The sequence below is a fragment of the Drosophila nasuta genome, chromosome 3, assembly GCF_023558535.2.
Source record: "Drosophila nasuta strain 15112-1781.00 chromosome 3, ASM2355853v1, whole genome shotgun sequence".
Lineage (NCBI taxonomy): Eukaryota > Metazoa > Arthropoda > Insecta > Diptera > Drosophilidae > Drosophila > Drosophila nasuta.
The window spans coordinates 31291468-31312532 of NC_083457.1; the positions used below are offsets into that span (position 1 = coordinate 31291468).

At 34.4% G+C, this 21065-nt stretch overlaps 2 protein-coding genes across 2 annotated transcripts in view; one reads left to right on the forward strand and one right to left on the reverse strand.

Moving 5' to 3' along the window:
* Positions 1-21065, forward strand: part of LOC132790600 (ficolin-1-A-like) — a 66760-nt gene that overhangs the window by 40109 nt on the left and 5586 nt on the right. The gene's annotated exons all lie outside the window — the stretch shown is intronic.
* Positions 5583-6514, reverse strand: LOC132792863 (uncharacterized). Its single transcript, XM_060802377.1, has 2 exons — positions 6366-6514; positions 5583-6307 (listed from the first exon to the last, which is right to left on the reverse strand). The coding sequence occupies exons 1-2, from the start codon at positions 6370-6372 to the stop codon at positions 5676-5678; spliced, it is 639 nt and encodes a 212-aa protein (XP_060658360.1). The 5' UTR covers positions 6373-6514; the 3' UTR covers positions 5583-5675.

Sequence of the window (21065 nt, forward strand, 5' to 3'; positions counted from 1 at the left end):
GAGAGAGCTAATGTAATTTTCAATAGCTAAAATCTAGACCTGAAACTGACCGATTTTCTTGTTGCTGATACATTTAGTTAAATCAAATACATTTATTCTAACGTATAAGGTATGTTGAATGTTGGTTTACCCCATGAGGAACATAACGAGCAAGTCTGTAGATTGTCTAGTGAAATCATTTGGTCTCCTCGGTGTCTGCTGCTTAGTCAATGCACGTGATGTTTACAGGGTATCGTTGGGTGGGCATATCCGATACTATGCGAAACCTCCCGCTACTGTTTTCATAATAATAATGTGTGAAAGGATATTAATTATGAAACAAGCGAGAGGCAGGAAGCTCTGGCAATAAAAACAGCAAGCGACAGCCAACACCATGCGTGACCAACACCAACAAAAACAACCACAACAACAACAGCAACAACAACAACAACAATAAATGGCAATACTCATTACAACAACAAGAGCAACAATTGGAACAGAACCAATCTTGTATACAATATATTGTATTTTATGCGAATGGCCACATGACCATTTGTGGTGGTGGCGGGCAAAGCGGTGGAGAGGGGGACTAGAGAAACGGAAACGGGAGCAACATGTGCAACATGTCGAACGGAAGTGTCGGCCATATTCCACACACGCACACTCACACGCACACACGCATATGTACAAACATACATATGTAAGCCTAAATAGGCCCACGTCTCGCTACCTCTCTTCTTCCCTCTCTTTCTCTCTTTCCTCATAGCACATCATCTGCCCCATTTCTCTCTCTCTCTGTCTTTCGTTCTGTCTCTGTCGCCCACGTTCAGTGGCCAGGACAAGAGTCATTAGGAGCTGGGCCAAGTAGATTTTTATGTAATGTCGCTTGGTTATTGCTTTTATACATTTATTTTATTTCATTTGCCCCACACACACACACACATATCGAACATATACGCACAGCACATGCGGAAATTTCATATTTCTCCTTTTTTTTTTCTTTTTCGTTATAAGTTGTAGAGTATACGCAGCGTATGCATTTTGAATAATGTTTGCCTTCTATGGAACTTGATTAAAGAAGTCGACATTTTTAAAAAATGCCAATTATTTATTTGCTAATAGTTGAACACATTTTGCAAAGTGAACGCAGTTTAAATAACAAAAAAAAAACGCGAGAGAAATCAAATTTGAAATCCATTCCTCTACAAAATATTATATTTCTTATATAATTTATCTTTAAAAAAAACCATAGTTTTTATATAATTTGTCTATAAATTTTTCCGTTTTAAGTATTTCTATTTTAAAGAGTTTTTTAATTAATATGATTAAAATAAAATATAATATTTTTAATGAACTGAACCTTTTCAAAAAGGTTTATAGGTTCCATTTATGATATTAAAAAATATTCTCTCAAAGGTATTTTTATGTAATATTGAAAGAATTATATTTAAATGTTGCGTTTAACTATTGCTGAAATTTCAAAATATTTAGCAAAGTAATTTTGTGTTTAAAGCTTTGAAAGTTAGTTAATTTAATATTGATATTGATTTTAGAAATTTAAAGATAATATAAGTTTGAAATCGATTAAAATGTTTTTAACTATAATAACATAGTAATATTTTTAATATACCCCTCTTAGTTAGTTTTAAAAATCTGACACTATCCGAATTAGGCAACGAGAACGAATGTAAATTAAGCAATTCCGTATTGAAATAATTCTGATACGCTCCAATTTCCCAAGTTGCTCATTAAATAAAAGAATTTGTCAAAAGTTTTATTAAAGTATTAAAATAAAACACAACATTACGATAATGAAATAGTACAATCGAATAAGAAAGTAGAATAAATAAACAAATTCACTTTTAAAATATCAAAAAATGGTGCAAGGTATTTGCAATTCGAATTCTTTGGTTAGCAAGAGAAGCCCGACAGCGAGCAGAAGGCAAAATTGAAGGAGGATGAGGAGGAGAGACACAGAGAGTGGGAGTAGGAGGAAAAGCAGAAGCTGGAACAGTTCGCCTGTCAATGACAGCGTCGACGTCAACATCAACGTCAGCACTGACTGTCGTCCATCAGAGGATTGTGCGTCAGGCAGACGAACCGAGCTGACAGAGAGACAGACAGACAGACAGACAGGCAGACAGACGATGATTCAGTCAGTGAGTCGGTTGGAGCACATTGCCGCTTCACGTGACACTGACGAGGATGCCTGGGATGCCAAGGATACCAAGGATACCAGTTGGCAGTCTCTGTCGCCCACGTTGCGGCTGCCTCCTGCGTGTAATTGCCGTTGTAATGTGGCCCGAACGCGAATATAATTGCTAAAATGTTGCCTGACTCCAAAACGAATCCGACAGGACGTGCCAATGGCCAATGGTCGCTCATTGCGAAACAGAAACAGAGACAGAGACAGAGAGAGAGAGAGTGAGAGGGAGAGCGACAAATGCTACGACACTTTTCCATTTGAATTTAATTTTAATTTACGCCCAACGGCCGCTTTTGGCCCCCGGAAATTGGCAATGGCAATGGCATTGCCAGCGAGCATTCCACATGCCACACAAACCTAGAGATAGTCTAGAGTCCTCTCGCCAATGTTCCTGCCACACTTCTCACACTCCTGTTTTCTGTCGCTGGCCAAATTCGAGAGGTCGTTCTGTCCGCACCGTTGAGTTAATGAGAGAACCGCCGCCAGACATTTGTGCAACTGGCCAAATTGTAAGAGGAAGTCTAATTGAAGCAGTCTCCCTCCACTTCCCCTTCCTATTCTCTTCCCCATCCACACCTGCTTCGTTTTAGCAATTACTTGACGAATTGAAGCAAACAAATGTAGATTGGAGTGCACATCTCTATATATCTATATCGATGTCTATCTATACATATTTACAGAAATATTAATCAAAATGTTTACTACACTTATAGCTGTAACTGTAATCTTAATCAATATCTATATTTAAGTATATATCGACAATTATTTTAATATCTATGTATATCTTTATCTTTATCCTCGATGTCCAATTCTTTATCAACCAATTTTATTTATATCTACTACAAAAACTTGTATCATTAAATTTTATCAATAATTTGAGATTTAATCTTAATCGATATCTATATTTAAGTATATATTGACAATTATTTTGATATCAACTACAAAAACTACCCATTCCAATTTTATTTATATCTACTACAAAAACTTGTATCATTAAATTTTATCAATAATTTGAGATTTGATCTTAATCGATATCTATATTTAAGTATATATTGACAATTATTTTGATATCAACTACAAAAACTACCCATTCGTATTCTTTATCATCATCTGTACATATATGTATCATTTATATCTACTATAAAAGCTCTTTTTATAAGCGTGTCATATAATTTAACCATTATCGCTATCTAATTTCATTTTTTATCTTAATCAATATCTATATTATGTATAATTATGTATCGTTATCTTTATAACCATTTCTATCTAATTTAATATATATATATTTAAAAAAAACTTGGATTATATTTGTGTAATATATTTATCTAATATTTCAAACTAATTATTTATCGGATATTATATTTATATCTACTATCCGGTAACTTTTATTTCAATTATTTCAAATTTTATATTAATCAATAAATTTATTATGTATCGGCTATCTTAATCATTAGTCTATCTAATTCTATATCTGCATATTTCATTTGTATCTACTACATTCATTCAATTTAATCTTTAACTAATTCTTTATCGGCAATTATATTTCTATCTATAACTGACTCGGTAACTATTATCTTAATTATTATCAACATCCGCAATTGTTATTTGTGTTTATAATTATGACAACCCCGCCTTTTATATCTGACAGTGCAATCATACGTATTATCAATATATAAACTTGCCAAATTAAAATAGCACAAATTTTTGTTTCTACCTTTTTTTATAGAACATGTCACTCATTTTTTTTTATAATTTAGTTTTAGTCGAATGTAATAAAAGTTAAATTTGGGTGTAAAGCGTTATTTTATTGTGAAATTTGTTTAGCGGACGAATTTTTGAAAGCTATTTTTCAATATTTCTGATGAACATATAATTTTAAATATAAAAGCTATGTTTATTTATGTATCTGTATATATGCATCCATATCTACAATAATTATTCATATCTATATGAACTTTTATAACTTCATTAATGATATCATATTTATATCTACAACAAAAACTACTCTTCTAACTATATATGAAATTGTAATCAATAACGCTATCTATTGCATTTATAACATAGTTTTCCATTTGGAATCTCAATCAATATTCATACGATACAGTGCTCTGCATTTTTATTTTTATAATTGTATATTTTATTATGTCTGTATCTGTAATCTTAAACTATATCTATATCTAATCATTTATCTGAAATTGTGTTAAAGTTCGACGGAAATTTGATGAGAGTTTAAAGAGTTTGAATAATTAATCAATACAAATTATCACAATCGTTTGAAATGTTTGTCAGAATTTTCCACAATTTCCACCCCTACGCTTTCCCCCATTAATTATCTGTCTTCACTGCGACCGCTTCGTAGGTAATTTTCCGCTGCTGCAAAGTCGTGCTCAGCAGCGCCGACTCATTAATTGTTAATGGCAATTAACAGAGAAATAAAACTAGAATACAGCTTTAAAAGAAACGCAGTTGGGAACAACGAATAATGAATGCTCTCCCATTTATGTGTTTTGCGTTCTTTATATTTTGATATGTCTGAAATCCTTTTAACCCTCTCTCTGTCTCTCTCTTAGTTTATGATCATTTGATCATTATCACATACATAAATATTCTCTCTACCTTTTAAACCACCCTTAAGAATGCCATTGTGATCTGGATCTTTTTTACTCTCTCGCTTTTGATCGCTCGTTCAGTCTCACAACTTTAAGATCTTGAGATGTTATTTTTTATTTTCTTCATTTTTTCAGGGAGAGCTAAGTTCACACTCTCTATCTCTCTCTTTGATATCTTCCCATATGCTAAAAGTTTCTTTTCTAAAATTATGTTCCTCGTTCTTCGTGCTTCATTGAACACCGAAGCTGCGAAGCTCTCACAGCAATTATAGGGTATGGTCGTCAAATGTTTGCACTTATTAAAACATATAGGCCCAGGCAAATACTACGTAAAGCATTACGGGGTATTAACATATATGCAAAAGATGGGAGATGGAAGAAAATTTGTTTTCAAATTTAGTAAAACTATTAACCACGCTATGTTAATTTCATTAGCATGTCTCCCCACAGTCTTTCTTGTTTTAGTGACCGGGTTTTATATTTATCTTATTAATTGCGCTAATTAGCCAAGCACTTAGCGTATCTTTACTGGATTTTCAGTCTGTCCCTGACGTCAGCGTCATCGAATGATGTCGCCAACTTAATAAATCAGTTTGAAATTAATTTTCAATATGCTAGTGATGCATCTTTTTCTTTTTGTTTTGTTTTTATTTCTATTTCGGTTCGAGTTTCTTTATCGCACACAGCTGGATGATTGGGTAAGGCAAACCTACCCAAAGCGCTACCTGAGTGTGAGTTAGGGTAACTTGATCGCTGAGTTACCTGAGTTCAGGGCAAAACACACATTTTGCAATATTGTTGTACATATTTTGAAGCGAGTAGAATTATGTTTTATTATTAAACAATTGTCAAATGTATGGAACAAAAATTTAAAGAAATTATTATTTAGGTCTGGTTGATAAAAATTCTCTCATCATATCGTTTCTCTCCTGCAAAAGTTGATTGCGTTGTCTTTGTATATCATTCGCTTCGATGAGTGCTATGCGAATCGAGCGTAATTCTTCAAGCCGTTGAACTTCCAATTCCTCTGCCAGATTCAGATACGGGCTGTCCACATCTACATCTTGTTCTTCATTCGTTGCTGTTGTTGTCGTCGCTCTATCCGAAATGATATCACCGAAATTGGATTCGTCGAGCATTTCATGGGGATAGACATCATATGGTTCGGCTTTGATCTCAATTTTTTCCTCCTCACACACGGTCTCATCGCCCTCGGATGACATCCATTCGCTGGATTGATTGCTCCCACCATCGAGTATCGCATCCATGGTATGAAAATATTCCCAGTTCGGTGCTTCCATGAGATTTTTTCGTTTAATATTGTTATACGTCCGCTTCATGTTGCGAAATTTGCGATCCAACTTTATGTAGCTGGTTGAGATGCCATGTTCCTCCATCTCTCTGACAATGTGTTGCCAAATCACAGTGTTTCGCTTCGGCTGGCCATGAAATTCCTGTTTGTACTTCATGTAGAGGGTAAGCAACAGCTTTGTCTCTTTGTTCGTCCATTTATCTGCGAATTAAGCATTAAAATTAGTATGAAAACAATTTAAGGAATCAATTTCACTCACAAGCCATGTTCAACCACTGGCAATTTAATGAAGTTTGATCAGCCGTCAGCTGTTTGAGTGCGAGTGAAAAAATCGATTCAGGGTTGCTCGTTATATCGATGTCTCACGACACGCAAAATATCGCATCCTTAATATCGATACTTTCAACTCATTTATCGTCGTCCCGTTTGAAACGATAACTCTTCAAGGATAATTGTGATCGATTGCATAAAAATTAAATTGGTATATAATGCAGCAATTTCTATTTTATTTTATTAATATTCTCATAAAATTGTGTTCAGCTGATTTACGGATCAGAGTCCATTGAGTTTTGTGTTGCGTCATGCCAGAATTGTTTCCATGTCTTTGTCTCAGCTGTCGTTTCATCCCCGTTAGAAGCAGAGCTTTCGTTTCGCTCACTCTGCATGTTCTCAAATTCGGCGAGCTTTTGCAGACGCAGCTTCCACCGTTGCTCAAGTTCGTGTGTGCTGTAAATTGAGCTCTGGCTGTGCTTAGCCTTCGGCTCAACTTGATCTCCCCCCGAAAGCTCCACAGCACTGCCTGTAGCTTGTTCAGTTGATCGTGCTTGAATCTGGTCTCCGTCGCCGGCTGCAAAGTGGTGTTCAGCTGTGTTGATCAGCTGAATTGTATCAGCTCGACTGGAAGCCGAGTTGGCCGACATGCTGGTAGAGAAGTAAATGATGAACGATTTTCGAGTACAACTTTGCAAAGCTAACTCTGTTGTTCAGTAAATCGACCCGCTTACTATGTACTATATAACTGAAAAATCTCAGGAACATTATAGTCAGAATGGTCTGTCCTAGAACTTGATTACTTTTCATCTCGCCAAATACAACGATTGATTCAGTTGAGAAGAGTATTACATAGTCGGGCATACTGCAATTCTTTATTAATAATGCTTGGTGGAACTGACTTGCAGTTTTGTTTGCAATACTCGCAACTGAATTATGTGGATTGCCACATAAACAGATCATAAGCACCTGCTCTCAAGCGAAATGCCAAGGTTCGCACACTTGCCACAGCAATTTACAGTTACAGCTAACTAACTGAGAAATATCAAAAGTTAAGCAAACTTTAAGTTGGCCTAATGCATTTGCTTGGTTTTGTCAGTAGTATATGTATTATTTGCTTTTGGGCTCGTTTCGACTTGTTTGTAGCGTTTCCCTTGTCCCTCGTCCCTCGTCTCTCGTTTCGGTTTCAGTTTCAGTTTCTGGGCAACATTGGGCAATGCAGGCACACACACACAGAAACACACCCATTTTTCTTAGAAGAGGAGAAGAGAAGAAAAAAAACTAAATAAATTTGGGTGCGTTAGTCAAACACTGATAAAAATCATAAGCCAAAGATGAGAAGTAGCTCGCCTGTCCATTGTGGGGAGCACACTCACACTCACACTCACACTCTCATACATCACACACACACACACACATGCGCAATTGTACGTGTCTGGAGACCAAACATTAGGACAAAGCCAAGCTAAAATATATTAGGCCAATTATGTTTCGGTAAAAATTTACATGTACTCGCCTCTCAAGTGGCCTCCTCTTTCCACCTTCCACTTGGGCGATATCACGATGCAGCCATCGAAACGTGCAGCGGCATAAAACGAACCCACAACCGAGACACACCAAAGTACAAGTTGCCAGGGTGTTGCCTATTCTACACTATTCCACTTCGGGCTTATTCAATTTGCAGTCTATGTGAACTCGGTTAGTGCTGAAGGTGTTATGAGGAAATTTGGTAAGGTACTTTCTAGAATCAAATACAGCAAAATTGCAATTATATTAATCGTTAAATAGTGCTTTATTCTGTGTATTTCAACTTCAAATTATTTTGAATATTTCATTAATTTGTTGAAGTAAAGCCACTTAGTAGTATTAATACAATAAATGAATAGTTCAATGAACAGTTTGTGAACTTTACATATAAAATGAAATATTCTAATTAATTATATTATTAATTCTAGTATAATTTTAGCTCTTTTCTCATTTCGTTGAAATTTTTTAGAGTATTCAACTCTCGACTAGGTCTTTGTCGTTTCTCTTTTCTGTTATTATTATCGCAGATTTTTCTATTTTCTATCTACGGTCATGTGCGCTGTCTACTATCTGGACACAAGCATCGCCAACGTCTACGAATATTCATTTGTTCTTTTTCGTTTTTATTATTATCTTCTTCGTTTTTCTCTCCATTTTTGTTCCTCTCGATTCTGAATAATACGAAGGAGAGAACGCATTATGAATGGCTGCACACCAGCCGAGGCGTTTGTAATTAATTTTGAGGATTTGAATTTAGATATTTGGCGATAACAACGTCTCTCCGCTCATATCAGGAATATTCATACGGACACGTACACACCATGTCGGAGTACCTGTCAATGGGTCTGCCTGCAGTTCATCTTGATGCCTCCTCCTCATCCTCCTCATTCTCCTCGTTCTCCTCCTCGGTTGGGTTCAAATGTGTTCATTTCATTTTATGGGTCAATGAGCAACCACTCGGTGATAATTAGACATCAGATTGCTGGGATTATTGGGTTACATTGCGCGTTGAAGGGCTTTAGTGTGGGCAACGCACAACACAGCACACTTGGACGCATAATTGATTCTTACATCGGACATCATTAACATAGTTAGGGCGCAGCTTCTGGGGAAATTAATTTATTCGGAAATTGAGAAATCATTGAATTCTATTCGACTAACTCAAGAGGATTCTGGGAAGTGTGTGTGCATATGTGTGTGAGTAGAAGGTGTCAAAGTATGCAATAGTTTGTGATTTATTTAATTACTAAAGCGAATGTTATCTATGTAAATGCTTTAAACTTGAAATAATCGGAAATTTTAAGTACATGATTGCAATACTAAATTATTGAAAGGTGTGGTAGTAAAAGATACTAAAGTAGTAGTAGAGTAATAGAGTAATCGGTATAAAGCACAACCAAATAATACTAAAAATAGTCAGAATTAGGTTTAATAAAATAAATGAAGATTCTTGATGACAAGTCGGAAGGAAGAAAACTACTTAAAAAACCAACAAATACGGTTTATACATAAACTGAAACTAGTATAAAGTAGGCTTGGAAAAATAAAGTTTAACATAAAGAAATAATCATGAAATGAATGTACTAAATAAAAGTTAAATAAGAACTTTTTAAACCGCAAAAAATATTGCATGATGGAATAGTTAAAGAGAATTAAATCCATATTGAAAGCCAATACATATATGCAACAACTGAATTAACTTATTTAATAATGTCCCACAAAGTACTATGAATAATAATAATAATAATTTAATATACTAGACTGAGTTCCACATCAATAAATATTGCAAATAAAATTATAAAAATTGACGTAATATCAATTTAATATTTTAGCTCTATCACGTTTACCCAACTCGGGTCTAATTTGTGGTTAGCATCTGGCTGGAACATTGAAGAGATATGCTTGAGTTTGGTCTCCGTAAGAATGGAATTGATAAATGCAGCCTATAAACATGGCTGATAAGTTGATATTTATCAAGGCGAGGGAGAAATGAGGAAAAGTGGAAAAAGGAAAAAGGGAAAAAGGGCTCAAGGCATCATTTGGCCTGGCGAGTGGAAATAGAAAATGACTTTCGACACGGTTATCAATAACCGGCTATCGATATTTTATGAAAATTGATACGGCCCACAAGCGCACACACACAGCCTCATCTCCAACCATCTCCATCATCTCTCACCATCGACATCAGCATCCACCCTGCTGAGAGCGTTACGAAATAAAAATAAATAATAATAGACATTATTACAGTTGATGCCAGCCTAAATAGTTTCGATGCCTCCTTCGAACTCTGTGTATGTGTGTGTGTGTGTGTGCGTGTGCACTGTGGAGTCCTTTTACCAAAATGCCACTCATAAGCGCACTAATCCGTCAAAATTTATTGCCATAACTGGAGAGATGGGCATCGAGGGCTGCAGATGAGCATGAGACACTCGTCCAGCCAATTGATAACGTGCGTGTGAAATTTATCAAATAAATTGAGGCCATAAATGTCAAAGCTGCGCATGATTCATAGACAGGGGGAGTGGCAGTGAGGTGTGCGTTTTGGTAATGCTGCTTATTAGGCAGCTTCCGTTGGCAATCAGAAAGCCAAGTCAAGTTGACAAATTCGCTTGATTTCGATTTCGTATTTCGCAAGCAATGACAATAATTCATGAAATAAGTAAACACACTCAATGTGGCAGATAAGTTTTTTTTGAGCCTTGATCTTTGAGTTCTGGTTATTTAAAGTTCAGCAAAGCGTAGCAACTTTTATTAAATTTGCGCTCTCAATCGATTTGCATAACAGGGAGAATAAAAAAACTGAACGCATTTTGAGCGCTATTATTAAATTTGGTTTTCGCATTGTGCGAGCAACAAGCTGCGGGGAAGCTGCGACTGTTGCATGGTTAATGACAATGCATTCAACGCCCCCTTTGGATCACACAAAAGAGCGAACGAAATATGAATACACAGACATTTCATATTCAATTTCGAATACACTCATGAATACTGACATGTATTCGCAGTGCTGTTCGCCACACTGCGAGAAAAGCATGCAAGATTTTAGATGGTTAGTTCTTTGCTAATATGGATCAGAAAATTTGTATATTAAATTTAAAAATCATTTTTGATTATATTTTATAGTAAGTATAACTTATATTGTATTAATTTGTTAGCGCTTGTCTGAACTAATAAGTTAGTATTTTTTATCAAATTGGTATTGAATGGAAGTATTTTTATACATTTTATACAGTATTAAAAAGTAAAAATAATTTTCTTCAATACCATAAAGTTTTTTCCTCAACTATTATTGTATAAAAGTAGTTTTATACATTTAATACATATTTAAAAAAGTAAAAATAATGTTCATCAACATCATAAAGTTTTTTCCTCAACTAATATTGTATAGAAGTATTTTTATATATTTTAAACATTACTAAGAAAGTAAAAAATGTTCTTCAATACTAGAAACTTTTTTCATTTGATATAATTAATAATAAAGTACATTTTTAAAGTTCTACTTTGAACTTAATTACTTTTTAAAGATTTATCATATCATTGCAATGGTATTTATTTTATTTAATCCCCTATTTATAATCGACCTCTAATCTGCCTCAACTTTGTTTCGGAGTGTCCATTTGATTAATGCGTGAGCTTCAGAGTTTTATTTGCATTCTGTAATGTAATATATTGATGAAATTATATGTTTAATACCCAAATACCAAGGTATATTGGGTCATAAGCAATGTCCAGCCATCCGTTAACTATTTAAACTCTGACCACGAACCCTGACCAATATGGCCAGCTAACCGAAAGGCAAAACAAATAATGTGCTTAGACAGCATCATCAATTAGATGAGAAAATTGTAACCGATGCCAATCATAGCCCAACAAATTGCTAGACAGAGAAACCGACACAGCTCTTAATAAAAGTCAATTGGCAACCACACACACAAGTGTGGGAGGAGGGAGTGAATGGGAGGCAGCATCTAGAAATGGACAAGAATATATATTTGAATAAAATGTCTTTTTATCGCACTTAGAGGCCATTTAGTAAGCTAAATTATACGATAGACAAAGAGAGAGAGCAGAGAGTATTAAATTGATAAAACCAGGCAAAAATGTAAAATGCGATAGAGACCCTAAATGAGAGAGGGAGAAAAGAAAAAGAGAGAGAGAGAGACCGAACCCAAATCCAAACCCAAAGACGAAACCTGAAACCCAGAAATCGCAGTCAAATTGGCCATGTTAAACCGCAAACCATTTGCCTTGCCTTTGCTTTTGCTTTAGCTTGGCTTGGCTATTGTTGATGTTGATGTTGTTGCAAGTTGTATAGTTGACCCGACTTATCTTCAAGTGGCAACGGGGCAACGTAAACTTGCCACAAATTGGCCAACAATTGCTGCTTTTGCTGTTGCTATTGCTGCTGCATAAGTCCAATTTATTTTTGGTTTTCTTCTCATTTGTTATTGCTGTTGTTGGTTTTTCTGCTGTTTACTTCAAAAGCGAAAAACAAGAAGCAAAACCAAATCGAATTAAGCCAAATCTACATAAGCTTTTTCTCTCTGTGTGTCACATTCGCTCGCCCGCTCACTCACTCTCTCCCTCTCGCTCTCACTCTCCCTGTGTCTTTCCACCTCCCGCTCTCTCCTTTTTCACTCTGTCCCACTCTCTTTCGATGGGTCCACGTCTGCCTACATAACCCGCAGTGCCTCTCTTGCCATCTTCCATTCGCTCCATTTGTTGCTACTGTTGTTTTTGCTGTTGCTGTTGTTGTTGGGCATGAATTACATTTCTCTTTGCATTCGCTTTGTAGCTGCTGCTGCCTTTTACTCTATCTTATGCAGCGAGTCTAGTGAGTTTTTAATGCATTGTGTTACACTTTCCTATAAATAGTATAAATAATTCAATGGTGAAAATATTCATGTACTATATAGAAAACTTTAAGACTACGATGTTGAAATTATATTCTTCACGTTTAACACTTTTTTCATGTATTAAAAACAAGCAGGAATCGGATTTATAAATCTAACATCTGTCAATGAAAAAATAGCTAATATTTGGATAATTATTTTACATTCATTATATTTATTTTAAAATAACAATGAAAGAAAAGAAAAGAAATAGTATATATTTGAAATATTATATGATATTAATCATATTTTAAAATAAAAAAAAACAAATTTTTTTCATCGTAAATTCTAACATCCTTAAAAGTTGTTATGTTTTGAATACAATGTGGCTTAAATACACCGAATTAGTCTGAAGCGGTGTCAATGTCTGGATTTTCTTAACCATAAGTCCAATTTATTTTTGGGTTTCTTCTTATTTGTTATTGCTTTTGTTGATTTTTCTGCTGTTTACTAAATGTTGGTTCAACATTCCTAAATTCGGTATTAAAATTTAATAACAAATGATCATTTTTTAACACGCTATAACGATTTGTTTTATTCTAGCGAATTGTGATTAAAAAAGGTATTTCAAAGAAAATATAATTATTTTAAAAGGGTATTCCATAGTCACTAGTGCGTCGTTGATATGACTTTTTTCATGAGTTTTTTGTTTTTGTTGTGTTGTATTTTTTCTAAATGCTAATTTATGGGCATGTGTTGCCATTTGGTTGCCGTTGGGTAATTTTAGTACCTACCAGCAACAACAGCGCCACAGCAGCAACAACTACAACAACAACTTCAATTGGAAACAGGAAATGCAGTAAAGCGAAATAAAAAGTTGAGTAAATTGCATATTTATGAATCTGTCAATTGTTTATACTAAGTTTTGGATCGTTCTGCTTGCTCTTCTTGTTGTTGTTGTTTCTTTTTGTTTCCCAGAATTTCACATTTTGTTAGTTTTTGTGCATATTTTTTTGTTTTGTTTATAGTTAGTTTGTTGCGCTTGTTTCCCTCTTGATTGCTACCTTCCCTCTATTCATTCATTCGACTTTTTTATATTTTTTTTTTGCATTCGTGAACCGCCTTAATAGTATATACCCATAATATATGATCCCATTGCTGTTCGAAGCGCTTCGCGAGGGTTTCGCAGTTTCGGTTGAAGTTTCAGTTCCACTCTGTCAAACATCGGTAAAGCCCCTCATCATATCCTGTTGATGATCCTAACTATGCAAATGATTGACTTTAAAGAATTTCATAAACTTTTAAAAAGTTACTTTGATGTGCACATTGCAATGCATTTCAAAAATGGAGAATAATACTATATGTAAGAATTTATTGAAAAATTACATCTCTTAGAAAGTTTTTCTTTGTATATTAATTTATTATAATGAATTTATATAAAAAAATTGTTACAATTTCTTAATTTCTTAGTTTTTGTTATTATGGCCATTGATGATACTAACATAACAATGAAATCAATCATTAACATTTTAAAGTTTTTGTTTTTAATATAAGCATTATAATGACTTTACAAAACTACAGTAATACATAGGCGAAACTATTAATCACTTAAACTATACAAACAATTTGAAAGAAATTTTATAAATGTTAATAATTTAGTTCAATATTTTTATTAGCATTTATTAAACGATTTTGGATATTCTTTGATTGATTGAAAAAATATACAAATAGTGAATAATACAAATTTTCTTGCACTTTCAAGTAAATAAACTTTAAAGAATCTCTCAAATTGTTAATTTGTTAAAGCAAGTTGCCAAATTGTAAGTTGCCCCTCAAGTGCAGACAATGCCAACCTTTGGCTACATAATTGCTGTCATATCTTAAGCAATGTGTAGTATGTTATGTGGTAGATAGAATTTGTGGCATGTGGCATTTGGCTCAATGTCTGTCTGTGCAATAAACTTGAATCAATAAACCGAACAAAACAACTTCCATTGTATTCGACAGTCTGTCCATCCATCTGTCCGTCTGTTCCGGCTTGGGTTTGGGTTTGCTTCGGTTTGGCTCTGTTTCCCATTTCATGCGAAAGGCATTAAATAAGTCGAAAGGTATAACACAAACCGGCAAACAAATACGCTCTCGTCCCGGCCAAATGGTTTGCCATGTTCGACAGGGGAAGCAGAAAGATGGAGGGGCGGGGGAGGCGAGTAGGAGGCGATGCAAGCGAAACAGTGAAAACAAAAACAGTCGAAATTCCTTCACAGAACATTTATTTCGGTTGCTTTTTCGTTACACACATTGATTTTCAAGGCGGCAACAACAACAACACCAAGCTCAGCAAAATGGGGAAGAACTAACAAATGTAAAGAAACAAGAAACACAAAAGCAATGCAATAAACTTGAGCACGGTAAATGCTGAACGTATTTTGTATCTTTTTAGATACCACAACTGATCTCTCTGTTTCCTCCTCCCTCTCTCTCTCTCTCTCCCTCTCTCTCTCTCTGTCATAAGTGCTTGCATCTACTACAAATATTTGCATTCTCCAGACACTTGAAACTGGCTGAAAACCGCAGTAAACTAAATCGAACAGCTTAGAAAGTGGCTGAGGAAATTGCTAGAATGTAAAGAAGTTTATTTCGCATAATAGCATCGCTACAGATTCTTTATAAATCCTTAATATTTCCATATTACATATTACATTTTTATAAAAAATTCTAATTCTAGAAAAAACTACTTTATTTAAAAGGATGTTTCCCTGCACTGAAGTGAGTCCAAATTTAGTTTCATTTATGCGAACTTTACTCTTTAGTTATTATAATTTTTGTTCTTATTTGTTACTGAATTAAATGCTGAAGAGTCAACAAAGCCACACTGCATCAGTACGTGGAAAAAGCTCATTGTGCTAAAACAACAAAATTGAATCAAAGAACTTTGTCGAAAATACCCTGTAAACACAACTAAAATTAAATGTTGCAGTTAATATGAATAATTAATTATAGGATTGCTTACGTCTCTCAAGTTGTAATCTATAAGTTTCGCTGAGTTAACAATATACCCGCTCTAAAGTCAAAATGCTGGGTATAATTACACCGGTATACCGTTAATTGTGAACCACATCCGCAGGCATTAGTCGCAATGCGCCAACAGTGAGTAAAAAAAAAAACTGACCAAAACAAACAACAGAACGGTGGAAAAAATAGAAGAGAAATGTGCTGAGGTAGGGAGGAGGGAGGGGGTACAACTTAGTTTGTAGTAAGTACGTTAAGATAGGGAAAGAATCAACGAGTGAAATTCATTGTGAATTCTCATTAGCAGCAGGTAAACACATTTCTGGAACATTGCTTTTAATTAGTGAAACAGACAGTTCCCTGTCACGGCCCCTCAACAAGCTAAGGTGACCGACAACAGCAACAACAACAAAAACAACAACAACAACACGAAGGGTGAACACCCGGTGCCTTTTTAATTGCGAGAACGTCAAAACATTTACCAGATTAACGCAATCCAACTTGAAGTAACAACAACATGCACAGGAAGAAACTACACATTGCCAAAAACAAAAAAATACAACAAAAATTACTGTTGAATGTATTCGACCGACGGATATCCGGTACTGTTGAGTGTATAGTAATTAAAGATTAAAAGTTTTATGTATTTCAGAAAAACTTCTTCCTACTTATTTTCTAATATAAATTTAATCCAAGTCTTACAAAGTTGTTACCAAATTTTCAGAGAATCAAAAATATAATATTTAAGTATGAAACACCAATTCATTGTTATGCCCTTTACAGCTTTAGTTATCGGGTAGGAAAGCAAGCGAAAATGGAAGACATAGAAACTGAAACAGAAGCAGAAGAAAAGTGAAAAAGAAAGCCAAATGTCTGTCAATAGAGTGCAGGAACCCGGTGGAAAGGTAGAGCAATTGAATGAGGTCGTGTCAGGGCAGTGAAGGGAAAGGAAGAGACGAAAATACATAGAGGTGAGGTGAGGGCACAATTCGACTTTTATCTGATAAACTTGCACTAATTTGTGTACGCTTAGCGAGGACATCGGAGGTGAAGGAGTCGAAGTCGATGTCGAAGTCGAAGTCGATGGGAACTGAAAAAACCGAGGGAAATGGAAAAGGTCGAGGGAAAGAGTAAGGGAAACAAGGGAAGCGAACAGATGATCGTGACGCAAATTGACCACAACAACGAATAAAAGAAAAACGAATAATACTCGAATACTTGAGTACTCGAGCAATAAAAATAAATATCAACCTCATGAACGAAATGCCTTTTTTTCATTTAATTTCAATTTCTCTAACCAAAGTTTGGATACATCTCATAAGTCTGTGTCTTTTGTCATCGGAAACTTAGAATCTTCTTAAATGTAGTTCAAGAACTGAAATTATAGTTGAAATAAATATTGTTTCTTATACTGAATTGCATTGAAATAATTATTTTGTATTATTTATTATTATTATTATTTATTATTATTATTCAAAGAATCATCATGCTGTCTTTACTTCTTTTAAATTTGCTTATTTTGTATGAAAACTTTCAATAGTTTTATAACAAGAATTTTATTTCTTTTTAAATAAATTCTTTTGAATAATGTTTGATTAGTTATTATATATTTGTTTTACTTGCTGTTAGAGTATTTGTTATTCGTTTGTGCTGCAACGCGCATACAAATTGTTTTTCCACATTGTGCTGGCCTCACACATTTCGCTTTGTAAGTTGTTTATTCGTTTCATTTCTTTGCTTTCGGGGCGTAAGTTAAGTGTAATATATATTTTTGGTACTTTGTAGCGCACAGATACATTTAAAGTCATTCAGTGCAGATACGTAGCCGAGAGTACGGATGCAGAGACGAAGAGACGATGATTGCAGCAGGGACTTCGAAAAGGGAATGTTAAAGTGAAGCAGTGACGGGTAGGGTCGGGTCGGGCGGTGAGGAGGGGCGGATAGAAGGCAACGAATTAACTACAAACGACTACACATTAATGCCAACTTAACAACAGAAGCCGTCCAAGCGACCAACTGAAAGAGCAGGATAGGAACGGACAGACAGACAGACAGACAGACAGACGGACAGACAAATGGACTGACAAGCAGACACGACGGACGAACGGACAAAGTGACGGACAGAGGTTTTGCTGGACAGCAGAAAAACACCAGAAGCTATCGAGGCAACGACGACATGCAAACAGAACGGATATACGAACGACTGAAGCTGCGACCAAGAGCGAAAGAGGGAGCACGAGGAGGTGGAGAGAAGAAGAGTGAGTGGGATAGATACACAGATACAAGATACAGATACAAGATACGGCCATGGACATGGTCATGGCATGGTCTTGGCTTTGGGCCTGGCTAAAATACGAGACACACGCACACACACTCGTATTTTATGTGTGCACTGTGTTTATTTTCTTTACTTCTTTTTCTTTCATTTGTTTTCTTTTTTTTTTTGTTTAGCTATATTTTTTGTTCTTTTTTTGGGCTGCAAACGTTGCGCATTCTTTAAAATTAACATACTATATACATACTAAATACAATCGCCAAAATCAAAAGCGGATTTGGTTAGAGTGAGGATCGATTTCAAGTGCCAATTACAACCTCAACGAGGTCAATTTACGACACTGCTTTAGAGTTCTGCTTAGCTTGCTATGTGAATAAGCTACTGGATTGAAGATGTTAATGGCAATTATCATTTTATGCTTAATAAGTTCATTCAAAACAATTTATCACACTTCTCTAAACTCATTTAAATATATTAGTAGGTCATTTAAATCCATTGATTGCATAGTTATTGTAATAAATTACAATTTAATTATTTATTTTTAGTATTTCATTATAATTTTAGTATCTATATGTTCGTATTTATTTTTTAGAACTTATTTAGCATTTTAGTATGTATTTATATTTGTATTATTTATTTCGTAGTATCTAATTTGTATTTCGTATTTATTTATTAGTATTTATTAAAAGTATTTTTATATTTTTGTATGTGAATTGATATAAATTGTATTTTATTTATTGCTTTTTGAACTTAACTATTGTAAAAGTTCTCTAACTTATTAATATTAATTAATTAGCTTTTAAATAGTAATCCAGTATTTTTTTAGTATTTAATAAAAATGTTGGAATTTACTTCTTACTGAGTATTTTAGTATTTATTTATTAGTTTTTTTTTATATTTATGGTATTACTTATTCCGTATTTAATTACAATTTTTATATTTATTTATTAGCATTAAATTAATATTTGTGTATGTATTTTTTAGTATTTAATTAATATTCTAGTATTAACATAATATTTTGGTATTTCAGTACTACAGTATTACAGTACTTATTTTATAGTATTTATTTATATTTTAAAATACCTTTAAGTATTTAATTAGTGTTTTAATATTTATTAATAACTATTTGGTATTTTTTAAAAATTTTTTATATTTTACTATGTGAATTGATACAACTTATTGTTTATAGTATTTGCCTTGTCTGACTTGATCTAATAAATGCTTACATGAAGCAACAATAATGTTGAACTAAACTATTGTTGGAGTCGCCTACAAATAATAACATATATGTATATACTTACTTGCTTACTTTTCGATGCAATCTAAAAAAGGGATTACGAGCGATGCCATGAGAATTTTATAGACTGACGACGACTTTACAAAAGACGCAACTCGGAGATGTGTGTGTGATGAGCCTGCTTAGCTGCTCTTGGCACACTGAATTGTTGTTTAGACAAAATCCTTGTTGCGTGCGTGTGTGTTGCCATATCAGCGGCATATCCAGCGTAATCCTTGGCAGCACAAGTAGAAATAGAAGCGAAACAAGCAGCCGCGTAAGCCAGCAAACAGCTTTGACAAGAACCAACCACACACACACACTCACACATCCGTTTAACAGGGTTCAATTATCCTTCAAATCCTTCAAAGTTTTGTACAGCGAAATGCAAGAAATATACGCATAGTACTTGTATCTAGTATCTTGTATCTTATTAGCGCTCTCAACTTGGGTTTGACATTAATCCTCCCCATCGCCCGCTACAGTTGCCCGTTTCGTCTGCCTACACATCCAGACAATGGAAGTCAGAACTTGGCCCTGAGTTGCGTTTGAATTTGTTGCAACTTCAACTTGGTTGCACATAAGCCGATGACGATGACGAAGACGAAGTTGAAGTTGAAGTTGAAGCTGTAGCTCAACTTGAAAGACGCCTTCGCTTTGTCAGTTAGACCACGTCTCCGCATCCGCAGCAAAATGAATGTAAAGAAATGAAACCAAAGTAAACCATTATAACAACAAACAGCTGAATAATACGCGCAGTGAACAACCAATTATCGACGACGAAATACCCTTACTGCTAAGTTACTTATGTTAGTACTATAGCTCTGAAAACATATTAGTCCAATTTATTTTAGATTTGAAAAGAAAAGTATAAAAATAAAAGTCGAAAAGTCATTGAATTTATTTAGATTTGAATTGAATAAAAGGAAATATCATAAAGTTATTTGTTGTACCATAAACTATTATTTTGCAAAATACAAACTCTAAGATTTATTTTTATTAAGTGGACGAAATTTAAGTTGAAATTAAGTTTCAGTTCACTTTTTGATCTCAAATATAAAGAGTTGTGTTCTATATTTTCATATTTAAAGAACAGTAATTAAAATTTAATAAATAAATTTGCAATACATTATACTATATAATATATAAAATGGGGACACATTTATAGTTCACTTAAAACTGTATTAATGCTAATGAGATCATAGACAGATTGAACAAGAAACTTTATTATTGTAAACTTAATAAAAATCGAATGAAGAAAAATATGTGATGGAAAAGAATATTGAAATTCAAAAATACAAAAATTCTAGCAATCTATAAAAAATAATAAAGGCTAAGAAACTGCTTTCAAATGTTTCAGAATTTATTATTAGCTATATATAGTTATTATTATTTTATTATTTAAATAATATATAACACACTTTAGCTAATTTCAGTAAATTGATAAATCGACCGATGACTGGCAAATAAAGAGTAACAAGTGTCAGGCGCAACTCACATAGCCCAAAGGGCATGTTAGGGTATAGTTTATAAGCCACACAAGAACCGATTCCGATGCGTAGCTGCAGCAGATTAAATTCCAATCCCAAATTGTTTTTGTGCTCCGTCAAGAGGGCAGCCTAGCAGGGGGAGGGGTGGAGCAAGTGTGCAACTGGCTAATTCCCGCATGCAATGAAAACAATTTTTCTCTACGAGCTGCATTTTCAAACAAGCGCGTTGATTTTTATCAAGCTTATTATATGGGTCGGCAACGAGGTGAGCTGACTGAGA